The sequence below is a fragment of the Seriola aureovittata genome, chromosome 13, assembly GCF_021018895.1.
Source record: "Seriola aureovittata isolate HTS-2021-v1 ecotype China chromosome 13, ASM2101889v1, whole genome shotgun sequence".
NCBI lineage: Eukaryota > Metazoa > Chordata > Actinopteri > Carangiformes > Carangidae > Seriola > Seriola aureovittata.
The window spans coordinates 26548301-26571221 of record NC_079376.1 but is presented as its reverse complement, the minus strand read 5'-3'; the positions used below and the strand labels follow the sequence as shown (position 1 = coordinate 26571221).

General features: G+C 38.2%; 1 protein-coding gene across 2 annotated transcripts in view; it reads left to right on the top strand.

Moving 5' to 3' along the window:
- Positions 1–22921, top strand: part of adck1 (aarF domain containing kinase 1) — a 117820-nt gene that overhangs the window by 50579 nt on the left and 44320 nt on the right. Inside the window, exons 5-7 of one of the 2 annotated variants that reach the window (XM_056393186.1) lie at positions 10994–11152; positions 11673–11831; positions 17899–18015. In XM_056393186.1, coding sequence (XP_056249161.1) covers positions 10994–11152; positions 11673–11831; positions 17899–18015 — 435 coding nt within the window. Of the gene's footprint in view, positions 1–10990; positions 11153–11672; positions 11832–17898; positions 18016–22921 lie in introns of both variants that reach the window. The other variant, XM_056393185.1, reaches the window with a different exon arrangement.

Below are 22921 nucleotides of genomic sequence, written 5' to 3'. Positions count from 1 at the left end.
AAATCGAGGAACAGTGAACATGTTGCTCCAAATGACACCGACCCAGTCTGGACCGTTTCATCAATGTTAAACAACATGTGTGTCTAGTAGGATGATGCTCTAAAATACACCGTGGAACGAAATACATTGTTAACCATAAGGAGTTATGTTGTGGGTAGTGTTGAAAATCAATGATTTTGATGTAGATATTGTTTAGCGGCTGCAATTTTTATATGATGGCACAAGAATGTATGTCTATCCGTGTGTGACTGAAGAGAAGATACTGATCAAAGTGGCCAGAAAGCAACAGACATATCATAATATGACCTCTAAATGTTTTCTCATGATCCCTATAAGGCTGAACATCTTTCCCAATAAGAAAAACATGTATGGGCAGTTGACCAGTTTTATTTTGATGTTCCTTGTTACTCCCTGGTTTCATTTGAAACAGTGTAAACAAAGAATATACTGCACATGGGACATTTGAGTATTTCCCTGGAGCTCTTAGAGTTAGCCCTAGAGAGTTATCACAGACTGGTCAATAGGCTTTCACACTACACTGGTTTAAAATGTTATCAGTGTCAATACAGTAACTTTCACATCAGCCACAGAGTTTAGATCAACAACTTCTGGACACTGTCATTGCCATTTCCGCAAATCAGCAAAGCAAAAAGGAAATCATATTTACTAGCTATGGGGGGCTTTTCCATATTGACTAAATTAAATCTAGATGAACTGTAATAATTCATTATTTAATAATGAAATCATTTTTACACATCCATATAGTCTGTGTATGTAAAATGATCATTTTAAGTCCCAAGACTATAGTGTGGAAGTGCCTGTGTAATATTAGTAGTAATACTGAGACAAGAGTTAGACTGACTGTGTCATGTCAGTGTCACTTTAATTCTCCACTATCAGTTTGGAATCCCAGCCTCTGAGTCTGATTGTTGAATCCTCAGCCTCTGATTGGCTACATGGTCAGCTCTCACTGAGCAATAAGAGTTGTTTTTTTCTAATCCTGGTGTTATTCCCATGAAGAGACTCAACCCAATAGTTGTTAACAGCATCAATTAATAGTTTGTTTGCATCTCACCATGGAATTTGCTGATGATGAGAGAAATATAGAGAAATATATTAAGTTCTTCCTTTAAGAGAGAGAACAGCAGTTGAACCTTGGCAGTGAACTATTGCAAAGAAATAGCAAATAGGTTCATGTGACCAGCAAGCAGCTTCAGTATTATCCAGACTGTAACTGGAGATCATTACAATGATTATAAGGATAGAAAAACACATCCTGAAATTATTTGGAAAAATTCTTGGGGAAAAAGTTGTACAGTCATGGAAGGCATTCGTCTTTTGAAAGGTCTAATAAGATGAATATTAGCTGATGATTGAACTACCATAGAATTTTCTCTTCTTTCTCAGTCATGTTTTTAAATTAAGATGTGCATAAAGTTGACTTCTGCCTGTATCTGTGTGGGGTGTCATTCTCTCTGAAGACGATGCTAATGTAGCTCGTCTGTCAACAAAGCAGGCAGCAGAATGAATCAGGCCTCCTCCCTTCTGGAGTGGCAGGAGAAGAAGTGACACTGATGAGCAGAGCCAGCAGCTTTGGAGTGAAGGAAGCAGTCTCGGCGTCATTTCCATCTGACTCCATCTGACTGGCTTCTTTTTTAACACGTATCTGCAGTCTCATATCTGTTGGATACTCTCACACACGAGCAGCCAGTAGAGAGTGGTGTGTGGTGCCATACTGTTTTCAGCACCATTTGTGGTGACATATGCATTCCCACTGTGCATGAATTTGGAAAGCCTTGCCTTCGTTCTGGCTGTCATTTCCCCTCTATAGTGAAAATGCAGAAAGGCCAGCATGTGCAATATGTTGTTTTACCAAACAAAATCTGTTTCCAGGCTGAATGTTACACTTTGTTGGTGATGAGGCAGAACAAAACAAAACATGAGTGCATCATGTTAGGCAGTGTGGACACTGAGATTCAGGAAATGGCAGTGAATTCTCAAAAGCACACTGAATGCCATTTCTTGCATAGTTTGTCATAGATGGTGACATATTATACCACAGGATGGATGGATGTGTGAAGGATCTGATGGAAAACATGTCATCACACCATTCTGTGCCAATGACACAGCATCAGAGTTGCATGCTCAGATGATGATAAAAAAGTTTCATACAAAATATAATTTTTGCTTTTTGCTAATTTGTTCATTTGGAATTCCGTGTAAAGCTATACAGCCTTGCTTTTTGTAAAAGAAAATTTTGAGTGAACTTCATCTCTCTTGATTTCCATAGTTGTCAGCATCAGAGCATCATCATATACAAAGAGAATAAATGACTAAATATTAAATGCAGACCTTATTATATAACTAGAAAATTCCAGGGAAATTTTGAGTGCCACGGGGGCTACTGCCGGGATGAGTACATGATTTATTTCCAGTGTTCAAAAGTCACTCTGATCATATTCTGGTTTTGAGAAATGTCTTGATATAAAAGACTATAAAACAATGTCACATCCCTCCATCATGTATTATGTGGGAAATATCTCATATTCTGTGTGTTTTTTTTTTTAATAAAACAAGAGGCAACATGTCTTCAAATGGGCATTTAAAGGGTTAAAATCCTGAAAATGAATAAACATTTGGTAGGTTTGAGCAGAACTGAAGTGGTTTAAGAGATGTATGCAAAAAAAAACAGAAAAAGATATTGATATATGATGATTTTATAGCATTTTCTTTGTGTGTCCTTTATTGGACGCGAGGAACCCCAGAGGGTACAAAATGTGTTACCAGTGTATAATAGACCTGTAACAGTAACTGACATTGGATTTTAAAAATATGTCAAAAAAGACACTTTCTTGCAGAAATCCATACCTTCAGCTGTAACACAGCCAAAATGATCAGCAAATCAAAAAAGAAAAGTGAAGAAAATGTCCAAAAAAGGACAGAGGGACCCCTGAGGGTTAATAAATCCCATGAACCGCTATTTAAATTACCACTATTATGTTTTTTTTCTGTGCTAAATTTAACATTACTGGGGAGGAGAGCAAAGCGACCAGAAGTTTTCCTCCGTTTTATAGTTTGAATCACATTTCTACGTGCAGGTATGAGAGAGCTGGGTGACTCAATAAAAGGTGAAATTTTGTGGGTTTTGAAAGAAAATTCCAATGCATTCCTAATGCATTATTTATTCCCAGTATTTTGGGAATAACTTTGGGAAAAATTGGAATTTTAACACCAAAAGTCATAGCACCTCTTTCGGGATCAAGACGCACGTTTTGATGTATATATTACCGGGGTTTTCTCAAAGCTGCGGGACGAGTTACACGCAAAAATTTGGCGGAAGAATAATAATAAGCCTGAGGAATATTAATAAATGCCCCGAGGACACTCCTCTCAACTATTCTAGCTGTAGAGGAGTGCCTTGGAGCTGAGCACCCGTGGCACTAATAAAGTATGATCAAATATACTGTAAAACAGTGTATACTTCTTTAGTACAAGCCAGTCGAAAGTAAAGGCCTAGTTCCCACTGCACAGATCTTTCCTTTTTTATCAGACCCTGAGCCGTGCAGTAAAACAGTTAGACAGGGCTGTTGTTTTCAGAGCTTAGACTTTGATTTCTTCTCCTCAGTAAAATCATTTTTCTCATTTCCTCTCTTCTTTGCTATAATGATTTATGTGTCTTCATCCAGCCGAAGCTGTAGCCAGCCACTAGCATCCAAAATGGCCACCTTGCCACTGACACCAATGTGTTGCCATCCAACTGTGATGCTTGCAGGGACCATTTTATTTGTGCCATAACTCATTTCAGGGAATGTATGTCACTGTGGGTTTCCCCTCTGAGAGGGGGACTCATGTGCATACATTACCATGCTAATTAACTCCACAGCTGAGATTAACATCAGTGACTGGGTGGTATGTTTAAACCAGAGGCTACAAGCCAGGCACTGTTGACACACCTAGAACTGCAAACACTGAAAGAATGCCAAAGAGGCTGAACTGCTGCCAACCTGCTTTTAAGAAAATATTATCTAAAAAAGATCAAAATGTTAAAATTGTTAATGTGCTCAGTGGGATTTCATAGACTCTTGTTGCTGCTCGAGGTGACAGGCCCATCTGAAAAATTAAATGTTTCCTTTACCCTCTGCATGTCAGAGCCCATTGGATGCTCATCATCATAGTGGGAGGAAACTAGTGGGTGTAGACATTTTCATCCCATTTAGCATATTTGCATAATGAATAACTCAGCTGTTCCCACACATGCTGCTTGCATAATTTATGATCTGATGGCATCTTCTAGAGGGCATGTGTTCAGCCTTTACCTGATGGGCTGACATCGTGTTCAAATTAGCCTCTTTTTATGTTTCACTAGGTACAAACAACAGGGGAATTTCCCCCACGGCAGTTGCAATGTTGTGCGAGAAAGAGGGGTTGTAATAACTCTTAGCTGAACCAGCAAGCAGTCTTTTTATCTGAGCATTGAAATTATTTAATTGAAATGTTTAAATATTGAACATGAATAACAAGTTTTTAAATGTTGTAGAAATTGGTTAAATTTTAATTTGCTTGTGGTTGAAAATTCCCTGAGGGCCTGAATTTCAGGTAGATAAGAACTGGGCAGCGTATATGAAAAGGCAACAGTGGAACAGCATTTTCAAACTGTGTCTGTCTCTGTATATTCATATTAGGATTGACATGTCTCTTACTGTACACCCTCACTACCTCATGAAATAAGTTATTTAAGAGGAGTCTTGGAGTCTTTCTCTGACTGCTGGTGTTGTGGTCAACTGTATAAACACAGTTTTTATGGCTCCACAGTCAAGTATCATTTCCTTTGTTTGTTGATATTTAGTTGGAGGACATCACTTTTCTAACACAAAAGGAACTCCTCAGTCTGCCCTCTGTAATTACTTCCATCCTCCTGAATTAAGTACTACTGAACAGCAGATTTTATTGTGATGGCTACAGTATTTCCCTGAAGTATCCTGGTAGGAATAAGAAGAAGACACAGGAAACGTCATTCTAATTCTCCTCACCAACTTATTATTATAATAATACTTTACACTTCTGTTTTTTAATATGATATACAGTCTGATGGTATTGTAGATTGATGAAACCAAATGACAATGCTCCTGTCAGTCAACACCATACATAAAGTCAGCATATAGGTGTCCATGCTCTTCTGATGATAGATGAGGATGTCAGCTGTCTCTAAAGTCTGCATTGTAAAAGAGTTCAGGACAAGTGATCATGTACTATGATCAGTTTTTTTCATAGCGATATAATTTATAATTTTGTTAGTGTCGGCAGATCCCATGAAAAGACCCAAACCAACATGTATTCTTCTGTGTCTGTACTGTCTGACCCTCCTTTCCTGTCTGTGGCTCTCAACTTGAAGCCCATTGTTTCCTACTTTGGATGTAAATCACAAATATATAGTGTTATTCTTTAATAAGTTCTACCTGGAACAGCTGTCCCCTGTAGCTTTTATCAAACATTACTCTAACGGGGAAACTGTGCTTTTGTTGGGGACTATTTTCAGCAGCAGTCAATCCACATCTTGTGCTCAAGTGTGTATTTCTGGCAACATATCTGTGTATGTCGGACTGATTCAAAATAAACTACAGTGTGTGTTGATGGTAATGAAGGAACATGTCATCAGTGCAATGGTGTGGCTCACTGGTGTGGTTTTAATAGTTTTTGGCAACAGCAGATATCTGTGGCTCAGAGGAATAAGATGGCTTGGTAAGACTTGTTAGAATGATAAATTCAGTCTTGGTTTGGCTCTCAACATATGGGCTCAAAAAGATTTTGAGCTTGTACACTGGTGTTCACACATAATTCCACAGTTTGTAGTTGTAAATGAACCATTGGAAATGTTTAAAATAAATGCTGGAGAAATTCAAGTTATTGCACATATATTAAAGTGGTGTATAAAAGAAAAATTGACTGTGCTAAAACCAAAGCTAAACTAAAACTAAAACCTGTGAACAACAGAAATCTGTGTATAAAACTTGGTTCTCAAGTTCCCATACTGTGTGTCAGGCTGTTTTTACACCAGAATCTAATTGGACGATAACAAGCCAATCATGAAGCCAATCAGTGGGCAGGTGTTGACCTTCATCTCCATCGATATGCAGTGGAGATGAAGGTAACGGAACCAGCTAACATTAAGAAAAATGTTCATGTACAGACAGAGATGTTCTCATGGTGTTTAGCTTGTTTGTAATAACACATCAGCACATGACTCCATTGATCCTGACACCTTTTTAAAATAGCTTCTTTGAACCCACTGGGAACCTCAGCCTCTCTCAGTTTAATGATCTTTCAAACTGCATTAACCTCCTCCTCTGTCACTGAAATTGGTTTACTGCAATCTGACTGCTACCTAACAAGACTGCTTTTAACACAGAGGTACCACTGGAAAAAATCTCCTTCCACCAAATAAGACATTTTGGCTGTTATTGACAAACTTTTTCAAGCAGTTCAGGTGTTTTTTTCTAAATACTGGAAAGTGGATTACAAAGGGGAAATTTGCCTGAGCAAAGGAAGAAAATGCAGATTCTAACGGACCTTGCTGTGTCAACAATACTGAATAAGTGAAATTATCACTCCCTATTTGTATTTTTTTGTAAGTCCTGAAAGCTGAGTCTCTGGACCAATGATTTCTTAGGATCCAATGTTTGTTTATTGAATAAAATATGTTTGGATTCATAGGTGACAGATGGTTAATACTTCCTGTCTTTACATGGGAGGTATTTCCCCTCAGTTAGATCTGTTTTTCCATGGTTTCCCAAAATGATGAATTACTTCAGGATAGAATTACACTGTCTTGACAAATCTGAAGACAGTCCTTACATTTTATATCTTTACACCAGTAGAAGCAAATCTCTGATGTCGTACATTCTGACATGGCATCTTACTCTAAATTAGTGGTTGTCAAACGTTTTCTGGCATGTCCCCCTCATAAGCCGACCAAGGTTCATTAGACGTTGTTCTGACATTGAATTTTAGTCATCCGATATCACAAACCTACATTCAACCAACGACGTTGGTGGCCAGCTGAGTGCGCAGGGATGAGGCTGTTGTCCCTCTTAGGCAGACAGTGTATATGTTATAAATCCCCCTGACCTGTCATGGTCTGCCATGGTGGACATTTTAGGTTTGAATTTATGTTTGGACTTTTGTCACTTCCTGTTTTAATTTGGTAGTTTCCTTGTGTTTCAATGTTTTTACTCCCTGTCTTTGTCCTGTTTCTGTTTGGTGAAACAGCCCTAATGTGTTTCACCTGTGTTCAATCACCCTTGCCTCCCTTGTCTATATAGTCTCTGTGCTCCGGTTTGGCTGTTCATGTCTGGTTTGTCCTCGGTCTGTTCATGTTGCCTGTTCTAGTGGCTGTGGTATCCCCTGTGTCTCCGGTTGTTGTTCCTTATGTGCCCTCGTGCTTCGGTTTCCTGTTCTGTTGGTTCACCTGTTTGTAAGTTCTTCAGTTAATAAACATTTTTGCAATTGATCCCTATATGCTGGCTGCATTTGGGTCCAGCCTTACCCGCACCATGAGATGACCATGTATTAGGCTAATGTTATAGACAGCAGAACAGGTCATATCAATCTGCCGGAGTAGACCCATTTCAGCCAATTAAAACTTATTCCTTTCACTGATAAGCAACCTTGTTTAGTGAGGTAGCATTTTAGAATCTACTAACCAGTGTCCTCTTTTTTTAAAAACCAAAATATGGGCACCACAGCAACTGTGTCATCAAAATTAACATACTGTGCAATGTATGAAGTTACTACATGTTGCTATATCAACTTACTTACAGTGCTCAAGATTAGCTAGCTAAGACTGGCTAACATTGGGCACCTCGGGCCACTGTCTTTTTAATCTGTCCATGTCCATAACAGAGAGTTTTGCTCACAAGAAGAGATTATTCTACTTTACAGTTCAAAATGCCTTAAAAGCAAAGCAGTGCTTCATTTGTACATCAGGAGGTCCAGGAATACATGGGGGTGAAGGGTCAGGGAAGTGACCACAGTGCCTGGAGGACATTCGATAATACCTATAGGTGCTAGCTGTTAAAATGAAATAAAACTAAACTCATCAGCATTATTTATTTACATTGAATATTCAGAACACTTCACAATCAACATTAAAAATCAGCAGGGAAGACAAAACAGCCGTTTACAGTTTATAGCGCGCTCTCTCTCTCTCTCTCTCTCTCAATTCAATACAGTTCAATATTTTTTATTTGCATGAGAAAAAAAGTATATAATAAAGAAACAATTTACATTACTAATACGAAATCATAAATATCAAATGTCAGATAAGTAGCTCAAAAGGCCGAGTGTTTTAGCTGTGAAGTGACTCACTGCAGCTGTCATGTGTTGTTCTGCTGGTTGTCTCTGAAACTGACATACTGTACATCTCTACTTCTATGGCTGACACTATTTAATGTTGCATTTTAGTCCAGTCTGTCAGTCTCCTCAGCTCAGCACTATGGACAGCACCACACCTAGATGCAACAAACAGCACTGTCCATGGTTCTGAAACAACAGCTAAAAAAGAGTCCCTTTATCTCAGCCAATCATTTAGTTGTTTTTGCTATTTTTTCTACAGACACATAAATAAAAACATCGCATGTGACAATCAAGCCCATTTTCATTACTCATTTCACCATTTCACAGCACAAACGCCCACTTGCTTAGCTGTAAACATATGCCAAAATCTTTCCACATTTCAATTAAATGTTATTGTTAGATTAAATGTTAATTAAATGTTAAATGTAATTTAATTTAAGATATTTATCGTGAGTTGATGGTAAGAAGAAGAGATGTTTGTGTAGCCTACATTTTTGCTCCAGGACACTATAGTCCATTAGAATACATTTGTTTGTTCTCAAGCAGACTTTATTCCATCGGATCAGTTCATCTCAATCTATTGTTAATCCAACATTGTCACTGCGCTACATTCATTGTAAGAACTTACTTAAAGGGACTTGCAAGCAATTATGATATAAATATGAACAATATTATTTTTACTGTATTATATATAATATATATGATACAATATGAAGATATTAAAAATAATTTGACTTATTGCTATTGGCCTTCATAGTATTCAAAAAAAAAGAAAAAAGTAAAATAAAGTAAAAAGTAAAATCTGGCTAAATCAAAGCATTTTAAATGGAAACAGCTTTGCTAAATGTAGCATGTTTCATTCTCAGGTTTATTTATGAATCTTTTTTTTTTTAATCACTTGAAAAATTAACTATTCTCTTATTTAATTTGAAATGTCAGAATATGGTTTTAATGCCAAGTAGGTTTTCAACATACAACAAGATACAACATACAAGGAATTTGCTGTAGTGTTTTGGTGCATAACAACAAACATAATAAGAAGACATATACATTATATAAATATCAATATAAAATATAAAGAAATATGGAGATAAAAACAATAATAACAATATTTATAGAAAATATAGAAAATACAAATATATACAATAAAAATGTGTACTCTGTGAAAATTGACTGGGGGAATGTGCAATAGTGAAGAGTCAGGCCCAATCAGCCCTGGGGTTCAATCAAAGGAATGATTCTATTATGTCTTATATATTAATTGTAATCTGTTTTACATGCATTAATTAAACCTGTAAAACACAGAAATGTCTTTTGGGTTCTTTAATCTTCACAGAAAAAATTGTGTTAATTTAAAACAATGAAAAAAAAAGCTTGTAGATAAATCAATCTTTAACTAACCACTTGAGGATATTCCTTGCTGTCCACTGTAATGCTACCAGACCTCTCTAGTCTGGTTTAAAGCATGTTGTCATTGATTTGAACTTTACACAGTACACCAGGATGTCTAGATAGTGCTACAATAAAAGTATAAAATAATACAAAAAGGAAAAATGTGACCATTTTAAAATGACTGATAATGAGTCACAGGTGAAACACATCTTTCTGGTCCCACGCTGTTTTATTTTGGTGTAACAATCCTCTCATTTCAGATCCACTTCCTGCCCTTGTGTGTTTCCTGCCTTTGTGATTGTCTGCTCCACCCTGATGTGTTTCACCTGTGCCTCATTATCCCTGCCTCCCTGGTGTATTTAGTCCGAGTGTTTCCTAAAATAGTGCCCCTACCAGCGGCATGCATACAGGACCTCGGTTGTCATGGTTACCATGATAAACACGCAACTGTACCGAGAAGGAAAGTTACTATAATAATGGTAATGGATTGATTAGGTTTAGGCACAAACACTACTTTGCTAGGTTTAGGAAAAGATCATGATTTTGGGTTAAAATAAGTACTTCCTCAACATCAGACGATCTTTGTCATGGTTACAATCACGATCATGGATAATATAAGCAATATAAACTACTGGTTTCACATTGGAATTGAACACCGATCTCCTGTGTCATATTCCTTTGTTTTGTTGACCCATCTACCCACCCCAACTTCCTCCTAACGCGGACCTTGTTGCTCTTTACACTACGTCTCAGCACTTTTCCCTGTCATGATTACTTCGACCACTAGATGTTGCCTAACAACAAAACGTGACTATGGGTCATAATAAGCTGCTGAACAAACGACCTGTCTGCTCGTTTTTCACAGAAGGACAGTCTCACATTTCCACATCTCACATTGTAGTCTCTTGTCTCTGGGTCCAAATGTTGCTTTGGTTTCAGTTCAACAGTCTAATTCCAACCATGATGATTCCATTATTGTGTATCTGTTACTGTGTTATTAACATGACATAACAAATCCAAATATTGCCAAAGCAAAAATGGAGAGAATTAATCATATTTACCCTATACCTAATTTTTTTGCAGCTATCCAATAATAGCTTGTAAATAGAGATGTTCAGATTGATGATCACATTCTTCTCCCACTCCCTAGTCCCCCTTTCCCTCCTGTCCTCTTTATCTTTATCTATACCTCATTTATCCTCTGCTCTCTCCCACTCCTTTATTCCTCTTCTCTATCTCTCCCCAGCAGCTGTCAGAGTTATTTGTCTCCTTTGAGGAGAAGCCTCAGGGTGCAGCCTCCTTAGCCCAGGTCCACAAGGCAGTGCTTTATGATGGGAGGACAGTGGCTGTCAAGGTCCAACACCCCAAAGTCCAGAGACAAAGCTCCAAGGACATAGTGGTGATGGAGGTGAGTATATGTCTGTTAAACTACTTTGAAATAAATGAAGAATTGTTCGTGTGGCTCAAAGATCTGAGACACAGACATGATACATGTTATTCTCTGCATGTCCATGGCCCAACACACACTGGCAAATGTCTTAAAGGCTTAAAGATAAATTTACATATTCACACTCCATCCTCCCTGAAGTTGTAGGATTCACAAGAAACAAATGACAAAAAAGAACAGTCAAAATTGAAGATATCTTGACTGTTTGTTACTAGTATGGGTCAAACAAACCTTCAGTGAGCTGCAGTTCTGTGGATACTTTGTTGTTAAAAGAGAAGAGAATGGACAGACTGGTTGGAGCTGACAGAAATGCTACAGTTACTCAGATAACCACTCTTTACAACTGAGCAGAAAAACTTCAGAGTGAACCACAATCACCCAGTATTAGCGTGGTCTTCCTAATAAAGTGCTTGCTGAGTATACCTGTACTACTTTATTTTACTGGACAGTGAGGCTGATTATAATATTTTGTCATTTTAAGGTATTAGTCAGAGTGGTCCATTGGCTCTTCCCAGACTTTGCCTTCATGTGGTTGGTGGAAGAGGCCAAGAAGAACATGCCACTGGAGCTGGACTTCCTTAATGAGGGACACAATGCAGAGAAGGTGGCCAACATGCTGGCCCACTACCCCTTTCTCAAGGTACACACACACATTAAAATGTGCTCCTTTTTTTGGAAGCCTACATAGTTCACAATGGGACTTTATTTTTGACCGTGTTGTTAGGTATTAGAATTGTACTCAATGCAGTTAATAGAGGTCAGACTTTTTGACTGTGTATGAAAGCATCCCTGTGCTGCTTGTTGGCTCTGGCTGAAGTCTAATAGAGCAGAATTAGCAGAACACTGCAAATCATGACTTTAGGTCCATTATCATTTAATTTCCTTATGTGCTTTTTCTTAATACGTCTGTTTGAGAATTTTATTAGCTCTAGTGAATGTGAATTAGACTTTCTCCAGCTGTCTTTCTTTGTTTGATGCTCAAATCCATAGAAGTAAAATTTCTTTAGGTTTGTCTTCTTTTCTCTGATTATCTTTTTATTCTGCATGTTTTAAATTCAGTAAGTTGGTATGTGATAGAGACATGAAACACAGTTGAATGAAAGACAATCAAATACCTTCCAATACATTAAATAAAAACATGTATTTTCTTTTACCATCAAGAGTAACAGGATGCTAAACCCTACTTACCATCAACAGCCTGTGAGGATTAACCCTCTTCAACTCCCAAAACCCCAACTAAGTCACCCCCCTCCCCAGGTACCCTATCCCCCTCCTCCCCCCTTTTGGAGTTCACTGACCAGATGAAAAAGTTGGTCATTGCTCGGATCCAACTCACCCCTCGCCCTACTCACCATTTTCTCTCCCTGCAACCTCCCCGTCCAACTTCACCTGCTCCAGCTCCACCAACACAAGCGTCACAGCCCCCACCTTCCTCTATGGTGGCATCAGAATCATCCTCAGTCTCCCCAGCCTGATAAAAGAACAGTACATTCAGTTGTTTGTGTCTCCAACTCAAGTGTTCTGGTTCCAGAATGCCACTCATGACTCTTCCCAGGAGGGGAGGGGCCCAGTGTGCCAGAGGCTTCCTCAATTCCCGTCTTGATAAGAAATAGACAAAGTGGACTAAACGCAGCATTCTGTACATTCTGTAAACAGATCAAGCCTAATACCTCAGACTGTTCCAAGCCCTTCCTATATTTTAAAGTTTTAACGTTTGATCACTTGCCAACAAAGCACTTACAGTTAATGATCTTATTTCTACATACCAGTTAGATTTATGTTTTCACTGAAACATAGTTGGAGAACAGCTGCAGTACAACAGCTCTCCTTGAGTCAGCCTCTCCAACTTTTAACTTTTCTAATGTTTCCTGAGTTGGCAGGAGAGGTGGCGGTGTAGCTGATCTATATTAATATACATTTGAATTTAAACAGATCTCCATTGGGGAGTTTAACTACTTCCAATACCTTTGTACTTGGATGAAGAGCTGTCCAAGAATTTTACTACACATTTGATCTGGTACAGCATGTGACTGGCCCAACTGAAGTTCGAGGTCATACACTGGACTTGGTTATCAGCAAGGGTCTCAGTATTCCTACTGTAAATATTATTGACTTGGCTCTCTCTGATCATTTCTGTATTTTTTGTGATGGGCTGATCACTCCAAACACCTAAACCATCATGCAAGATGTAATAATCATAAAGATGAAAATAATAATGAAATGAGCTGTGAGTGTGATGAGTTGGCAATGGTGAGGGGGAATATGTTATGGCTATACACTATGGCTATACAGCTTATGATCACTATGTCTACGAATGGGAGTTGATTAATAAATATTACTATATTTCGACATCAACCCAGTCATGAGCAGAGTGTTAAGACCGGCCTACTGTGAGTTGCGCTGTAGCTGGAGACCCTTGGCTGGAACCCAGGGGGCTGAGGTTGCCATGGTAACCCTGGAGACATGTGATCCAGGTGGATTCTCCTGGAGGCCGTGTCCCATTATCACAGTGACGGATTCTACCGGTGTCTCAGCAGTTTAGCTCTGTTTGCCAGTAGACTTTCTGTCTTGGCACTTCTGGTAGGCTTTTCTGCAGGCGGTCCAGGGCAGATGTGTTATCTGCTGGTGTCTCTTGTGGGTTGATGTGAAATTAACACTAATGCTCTTAACTTTGGCTGGATAACTTAAGAACAGACTGGTGTTAACCAGATGACTCTAAAACTGTCAAAAATCTACAAAAATGAAACGCGATAAAAGTTTTTAAAAAGTTACTCTGAGAAACTTCTGATGTTTTGGTTCAGTTGGTCTTGATTTGGCTATGAAAATAAAAGATTGCCCATGTAGACAGAAAGCATGTTACTTGGAGCATGTGGCAGAGAAAGAACAAAGGATTTGGGCAAAACAATGAAGTGCAAAATTGCAAAAAGCAATGGCTAAGAGCTGTTGCTAAGAACCAATGACTAAGAGCAATGTGTGAAATGAAAAAAAAGATTTTCCCCTGGGGGCTGGCGCATGTTTCGCGGGTGTTACCTGTCTTCTCCTGTGTTTCAACTTGGAGAAAAGAGTCATTTTCCACAGAACTTTTGAATAGTTTAATTCTAGTTTACCTATAACCTCAATTCTGCCTTCCACCATGACAATAAAACATTAAATGAAACAACATATAAACCTAATGTCACTAATAATGACAGACAAGAATAACACAAGTGTGGATTTCATATTACATCCTTCAAACCTAGAATTAATCATAACACAAAATGTTAACTGATCAAACAACATAATAAACACTTCCTAAAGCTAATGGTCTATAAATGTGGATACACAGCAGTTCTTTGACTGTAATAATAATAATGTGGACATTCTGGATGTCATGTAGTGTGTGTTACCTTGTGTGAAGGATGGTGACAGTATGGTCACCTGAAGGACATTGTCTTAAAGTCTACATGTTACATTTCAACCATTCTATAAGATATAAATCTGGGGATTGACTTATTACATAGCAACGTATCATGAGTTACAGAACAGTTTGCTATTCAGTTTCATATTCTTTGTCAGATCTGTGTCTGTGAAGACTGTTCTGCTGGTCACTACTCAGGATTGGAATGTAAGTTGTAGTTCATGACTCTTATCTAAGGAGGGACAGAAAGAAAGGGGAAAAGACTAGTTTGTGTGTGTGTGTATTCATGCATGGCAAAGAAGGTTAATGTTAATCAGTCCTTTTGATGTTACTTTTTCTATATAAGAAACAATTAAATATCAATAGAGAGTCTTACAAACTGGATTTTGTGCCTATGCTCTCCAGTTTGCCTGGTTTCCATTCGTTGATCCTTTAGAGCTGACCCTTTAACCCATGGTCTGGTTGTGCATCCCTGTGCCATGCTAACAGCTCATCTGTTTAAAATAAAAGTCTTATTGGATAGTGATCTCACATTGAAGAGAGCCACTTTAAGTGATTTTGTGTTAGGAGATGAAGTTGGTGCAATTGTACGTATTTAAAGTGGATTTATTAATATTTCTGTGTGGTATGAGCACGTGTCAGTTGACAGATCTGTGATTTATGATTATTGGAATTTCAGAATCATGAAACAGCGCAAGAAAGAGAAGGTTTTGTAAAGCGTATAAGTGTATAAAGCCTTCTCATCCTTGTGCTGTTTCATAACAGCACAATGGAGAAAAGTCAACAGAGGAGAAGAGCTCCGTTCACTCTTGACTGTCCAGGTGTGCTGCATGAACTGTCACATGCGTTTGGCGGTGGAGATCGCATGAAGAATATTTGCAGCTAGAGCACGAGTGCCCTGTGGACCGGGGTGAATGCTATTTCTGTTAAAAAATGATGCATGTGTAACCCAGCTGTAATTTCAGCCAGCTTATGCTGAAATATTATCACTGTTTTTTGCGTGTAATGCCATTTAAGTGTTACAACGATATCATATTACGCTAGCTGCCAGTTTGTTTATGATAGCACTCCTAATGGGGATTGAAGGCTCAAATGGTTATAGCTGCAGCATAATTAACCTGTGTGTGCCATGTTCCGCACTCGCTCACCTCGTTTCGCCTGATAATGTGATGTTTCCTGTTATTGGAGGGACTGCGACCATTTCCCTGTGGCCATTGAGGAGGATAGCTGCTGCCACGGCACCCTTTGGAACCCGTTGGTCATTGCAACGCACCCTTCACATTTTATATATAGAGCTCTATATCATTTTTCTTTTGCTGACCAGCACTTCATTTTTGGTTAAAGACAATTAAACATATTTAAGTAAATTTTGATTCTTGGATTGAAGACTGTTTGTCACTCTTTATTTTCGGGGACTGAGAAAAGGACTCTCCGAATTAAAAAGACAAGTAATATCGTGTCAGGTACAAGTGGATTTATGTAACAAACAAGTCCATTTTTCTGTGTTATATCAAGACCAAAGTTAAAATGTAATTTGCACTTAAATGTAAGTATACTGAGAACTTACTACTATTTATTATTTGACAGAAGGATAAGTTTCCTTTGGTTCAGACTTCCAGTGGCTATTTAAAGTGTGAGGAGGTTGGATGTACTTCAGTTCAGCAAATTTCTTAACTGCTATCACAACCCTGAATAAATTCAGCTCTATTGCGCTCCCAGAAAAGATTGCAACTGCCAACTAAACCTATGTTGTGTGAGGGGCATTTAGATTGTAGCCATGTGTTTAGACTGAGCAGCCCTAAACTTCAATGGAGACTATTATCTCATCTGGCCTGGGAATGCCTCAGGATTGCTCAGGAGGAGCTGGACAACATTGCTAGGGAAATAAATGTCTGGACTACTTTACTTGACCTGCTGCTGCCATCCAACCCCAGATAAGCAGCAGAAAATGGATGAATGGACTTGACTAGAAAAGTCAGCAGTGCTGTGATCACCGGAGATGATCTTATATCTGATAGACAAAAAGTTTAGTGATGTGAATGATGGTGAAGTGCATGAAGTGTCAGTGCAGTGGAAAACACACATACACTTTGTAAACAGATTTAGCTCTGAGTGGCCTGGGACTGATCATGAAACACAACCTTACAAAGTATTTCATGTGTTTCTCTCAGTTCTACTTTTTCTGTAAGTGTTTACAGTTTAGTAGAGATGGGGTCAAATTAGGCCTGCACGATATTAGAAAAATTTGCAATGACTCTATGAGTTGCAATAAATAAACGAATAGTGTGCATATACAGTTTTGCTGCCGAATGAAGAACACAGACAAAGGTCACTATTGGTCATCTTATCCATCCTCCTCCCTCTGCTGCGGGTAACACAAATGAAACTGCAGTATACACACAGTTTTCCTTTTAGCTTGTCTATAACAGTTCACAAGCCTAACGTTAGCGCACTGTGCTTGTGTAAAACAATCCGCGGTGGATGGAGAAGCTTAAAATGTAGCGTGCTTCATGTTTAAGTCTTGTTGAACAGGTGGTGTAATGGAGGACTCGCTAATTGCTTTTTTTACTCGCAAAGGTTGTCATGACACTCAGAGTAGTTATCAGCTCTGTTAAAAAGTTCACTCCTTGCTGGTCTCCACCTCTGTGCTGTCTGTTGCGTGTGAGTGAGGCTACGACCTGACACCAAAACGCAGTGTTTTTTTTAAGGTTCATTTGTTGTAGGTGCCGTGCCTTGAAAACCCTGCGTGCATGGCGGTGTAAATACATTTTTTTTTCTAATTCATGGCGTTCCAGTTAGTCTGTTGCAATATGTTTAATTCACTTTTTTATAATGTGATGAAGATGAAAATAAGATTAATCAGTCAGCACAAGGTTAAATCTGTATTCAATATCCCATCAGTTCATCAGATTCAAATTATTTTGAATCACTGTTTAAATCAATTGAAGGTCATATACTTAATGCATTCAAATATTAAGGTTTTTCAAAAATATATACATATTTGCTCTTTAGTTAGATGGCTACCTGTATGTGTTTGTTTATTACTCTTTGCTATTAAAAAAGGGGGTGATTAGTTAGACAGTGATCTTAATCAGTCCTGTTTAACTAGCACTGAAGCAAATCCAAATTAGAACAGGATATAATTTAATGCAGACCTGTGCAACAGCTGTACAGACAAATGAAATCTAGTAAAAAAAAAAAAAAAAAGAAAGAAAGTGGTCTTCCAAAAAATCTAATAAAAGCAAAGAAAAATCAATGAAAAAGCTAAAATTTGGTCTCTTCTTCACCTCCTCTGTCCCTCTCTCCACAGATTCCGATGATCCACTGGGATCTGTCCACAAAGAGGATCCTGACCATGGAGTTTGCAGAGGGGGGGCAGGTCAATGACAGAGACTACATGAAGAAACACAGCATCAATATCAATGAGGTACTGTCTGCTGCTCTGCCTGCTCCCTTTCAGACAGAGTGTGTGTGTGTAGCAGTTTATCAACTGATAATCCAGGTACCATCATGGTTACATGATTAATCAACTAATCTTATCACCACTGCAGCATTAAAATATCATGTTAAAAACCTTTATTTCAATACCATCATACTCATAGACTACTATGTACTATACTAGTACTATGTACATTAGAAATACAAACAGACAGTGACTCAGTTACAATATCAGTGTAACACAATGTCCAGACAGCTTCAACTAGGAAGGTGGTAAATATCATTCAAATGTAAAGTCAGACAATAAACATTTTCCAGCAAATATGGACCCACAATTTTATTCACATTTTCTTAAAAATGATTTATATCTTGTATAGTTGTTGTCTTACTGTTTTAACTACAGAATCTGAAATTTACTGGTAGATGTACTGTCTATAAAAGTGTTGTTTGATTATAAAGCAGGTGTCGGTTCTATATTAATACTTTGAAAGTATCAAAGCGCTCAGTCCACAGAGAAATGCACACAGCCAGTATTTAGAAACTGAGCCTTAAAACCAGCTGTCAGGACTTCTGGAACTTTGTGATGTCACAACAAAGCCGTCACTGCTCTCAGCCACACCCCAAGTTGTCGCTATTTTGACCCACAATCCAACTTTTTTTTCCCTTTTTTATTTGTCGTTCTAACTTTATTGACAAGTTAACAACACAACACCAAGCAGCTATTCTACCATTGAGCTAGCAGCTAAAACACAGAGAAAAGTGGAGGACACGCTGCATGACAGGATACAAAACGCCCTTTTGGACATCACAATTTCACAACTTCAAATAAAGCACCAGGCAAGTGTAATATATAAATTATATTTCATGTTATAGTCTTTGATTGGCAGCTTATTTAAATAATCCACACACACACAGATTTGCTCCTCTATCCGTATGGGGACTCTCATTAACATAACGCATTCACTAGCCCCTTACCCTAACCATTACCCCAACATATTCTAACCCAAAGAGCAACTCTTAACCTCAAAATGCAGTCTCTACCTGTGGGACCTCAGTTATTGTCCCCATGGTGACACAAGTCTGCATGGGTAAGTGTGCATTCAGGTTTAATGTCCCCAGCAGGTTATAAGACCATGAACAAATACACACACATACACACACACACACAACAAGATGGATAGAATTATTAGGTGGCAGTGGTGCATGCTGGACCCTGTGTCTGTGTGTGTAATCACATGATGGATTAGAGCCCAAAGAGACTTTCCTCTTAACTTGACCTCAAGACGTGAACACAGCAGACCAATGCTTTCTCCTTCATATTACTAAGATTTAAGATAGGACTGACTTCATTCATAAATCCCATTGGAACTAGATTTTTAGTGGAGCAGGTCTTTGGTCTAATGTTGTCTTAGTAAGCTGCTAATGAGGTTCCCATATACCAATATCTTGAGGACTGTTTTTAATTATCTTCACTGGTTTCACTGGTTTGTATATTGACTTTTTCTCTGTTGCACATCTGATTATGTAGGCTTAATTACCCAGAGATCTTAAAGGGATAGATACCATTGTATTAACAGTATGGCAATATCTCTGACAAAGAATTAATCTTGTCTAATATGGTATATGTCCTCGTATTGTTCAGCCTCACCGGGTCATTCACTAATTAGAAGGTCGGTGGTTCGATCCCTGCCTCCTCCAGTCCACGTGTCAAAGTATCCTTGGGCAAGATACTGAACCCCATTTTGCCCCTGATGGCTGTTCAATCAGTGTATGAATGTGATGTATGAATGTGTGAGTGAATGGGTGAATATGGCAAGTATCGTCAGTAAGACTATAAGACTATAGAAAAGACTATAAAAATGCAAGTCCATTTACCATTCACCGGGGAGATGATGAAATATGATCCAGCCACCTGAGCAAGAATACGCTAGAGACACTAGGAGCAGCAGCACAAGCCACTGAAATAATTACATTTATTAAGAAGATGGAAGAACAAGTTGCCAAACAACCTGAGGTTGCTCTGTTGTTTCAGTGCTGGCTCCACCTGCAACGCTCCCTGGGACGGTGGTCAGATAGCATGGCTTCTCAGCTGTTCTGGTGACGTCACTCTCGGGCTAGTGGAGCTGAGTTTAAGGCTAATGATGATTTTTGCAAGCAGGTAGAAGTGGGTAGGCAACAGAGGTTGACCAATTAATCTGTGCTGATAGGACGTTTTATAAATCTTACCTCCAGCAGTCATCACTGTTTTACATGAAGGCTCCATTCATTTATATTCAATTGAAAGTTAATTTTAAAGAAGACAGCTTTATTTATAAATTATGAGCATGATCAGGTAGTTGGTCATATTGAAGCATCATTACACTGTAAAACCTGATGAGTTCAACTCAAACTGTTTGAGGAAACTGATTGCCTTGAACCATTTAAGTTTATTAACTCAAACAATTTAAGCATGAAAAATTATTTTATTTGCGTACAAGCAACTCATGTATTTAATGTTAAGGTAACTTGGGTAAATAAAGTTAATAGTACTAATTCCATTCAGTTCATTGAACTTAAAACTAATAAAAATTTTACACTCATATGTAGCATTTCTCCAAACTTATTAAAATGTGTCAATAGAACTGATCTGAATTAAGTAAGACTAACTTGAATGGATCTTCTTCACACAAATGTTTCCACTAAGTTTCAGTTACTCAGTTTTCTTCCACTAAAGCAAATGATTACATTCTAGTTTTGACAACTTAAAACTTTGCTGTAGCTACTCAATTCATCTGAGGAAACTGATTGCCTTAAACCTTTTAAGTCTGGTTAACACAATACAAACACACATGTCTGACAAAACTTAAACAATTTATTTAGTTGAATGCTTAACACTCATAAATAAATAGTTAAACATTTCAATGTAAAACATTTCAATGTTCACAGCTCTCAAAAGTTAGTTTACTCCTCTCCACTTACTTTTGTTTTTCTTTAACTTATTAATGACGTTTTCAGGGAAAACACCCCTTATGATTTGCACAGTACCTGTTTAAACACAAAAATCAGAACTAAAGCACGCAAGCCAAACGATCATTTTTGACATTGCTGACCTTCAACAACAAAACCTGTTGACAACTTTACTCCAGCTCATTTTTCAAGGCCTGTAACTTAGGTTTGAGCTGTTTTCTCCCATCATCAAGATTTAAGAGGACAATCTGGATGAACTCAAAGAAGCCACTTAGCTTCTCAGGGTAGCTCAAATGGAGAGCATAGATCAGTCCAAACAAAATCACCAGTGAATCTGTCCAAGATCTGTGAGACATCACAACCTGATCCTCGAGGACGATTGACACGTGGTGAGTTTCAAAGGGAACTCCTGCAGGCACCTCTTCTTCATTGACCACTGCCACCAGAGCCACTGCTCCCTCTTGGGTTGCCTCCAACTCATCCTGAAAAGGAAATACATGTTCAGTGTATGTGAGTGTAATTTTACAAATAATCAAGCTTATAAAAAGGCTAATGATGAAAAAGAAAACATCATTACACCATTGCTTCCAGATTTTTACATGCAAGTCGAAGCAATGTGTAAGCTTAAGCAAATAAATGCTTGGCCATAATTCCATGTATTAGTTCAGCAATATGGTGTTTCACTGTACTAACATCTTATGCCAAGCTAAGAGTTCAAGATTATTTATTATTATTATTATTATTATTATTACCCTCAATTCGTCCTTCCATATAATGAGGGGGGAGTTCTAGTCTGTCTTCTCGTTACCAATGTTTAGCTCAGAATATCTTAAGTGATCAGGTTACAGATAAGGTTTCTCTTTTTTAACTGTTTCAAGACATAATCAAAGTCACCCCGATCATGTCAAATCCCTTTGACATTTGTGAGGATCTGGACTTATTGTAGAAGCTTTCTTAGTTTAGATGAGCACAAACAAAATACACAATGATTATCAAATCAACTACATGGACAGAAATCAAAAGAGAGATGAGTAGGGAGTCTATGACGCTCAGTTATTTTATAAACTTTTAATTTGTGTTCCAAATTTGGGAGCAGATAATCTGTTAAATTAGTCTTTATGTGCGTGATGAGACCTGATTTTTAAGCACATTTTAAAAATGTGTGTAACCTGAACCTCACTTAAAGGATAGCCTTGAAAAAACCTTAACCAATCCTAATACTAAGACTAAGACTCAAATGCCATATGTCTATGTAAATATTTTTGGTGTGTATAATCATTCCTCCTGTTCATACTGGCTGTGAAGAGATCCCTTCATAACACAACTACACTAAGAGATGGAGGACTAAATCCAGTCATCGTTCTATGTGAAACTGACTTCTAAAGTTCAGCCGAAGTAAATATGAGGCTTCAGCAATCTGAGTTACACTAATCAACTGGGTATCTTCCAAAGTTGTTCCTTTTAGTACAAAATTCCTTGTCTTTCTAGTCACATGTAGGTTTATTGTTGGGACAAAACAGTGACGACAAAGCTACAAGTGACTGCCAAGATGAAGATCCCCTATTGGTTAGGGAGGGATCTCGTTAGAGCCCATATGGACATGAGGAATGATTACAGACATCAACAACTCTTTACGTGGACACATGGACATGTGAGCATTGCATTAAGATAGACCTGAAAACATGCAAGCCAATAACTGAATAATTAATAATTAATTTTTGGAATAATTTGGAAAATTATTATCTTTTGTAAAACATTTTTTACATGGCATTTTGAATATATTGTTACACTCCCAACACTAGGCCGGTAAGCAAACTGCAGGGGGTCCAGCTGTGTGCTCACCAGTGGTCTCACGTGACTCAGGATGATCCTCTCCAAAGTCTTCATCAGGTGAGAGGTCAAGACAACAGGCCTGAAATGGTTAGGCTCCTTGGGGCGCTGGGTTTTAG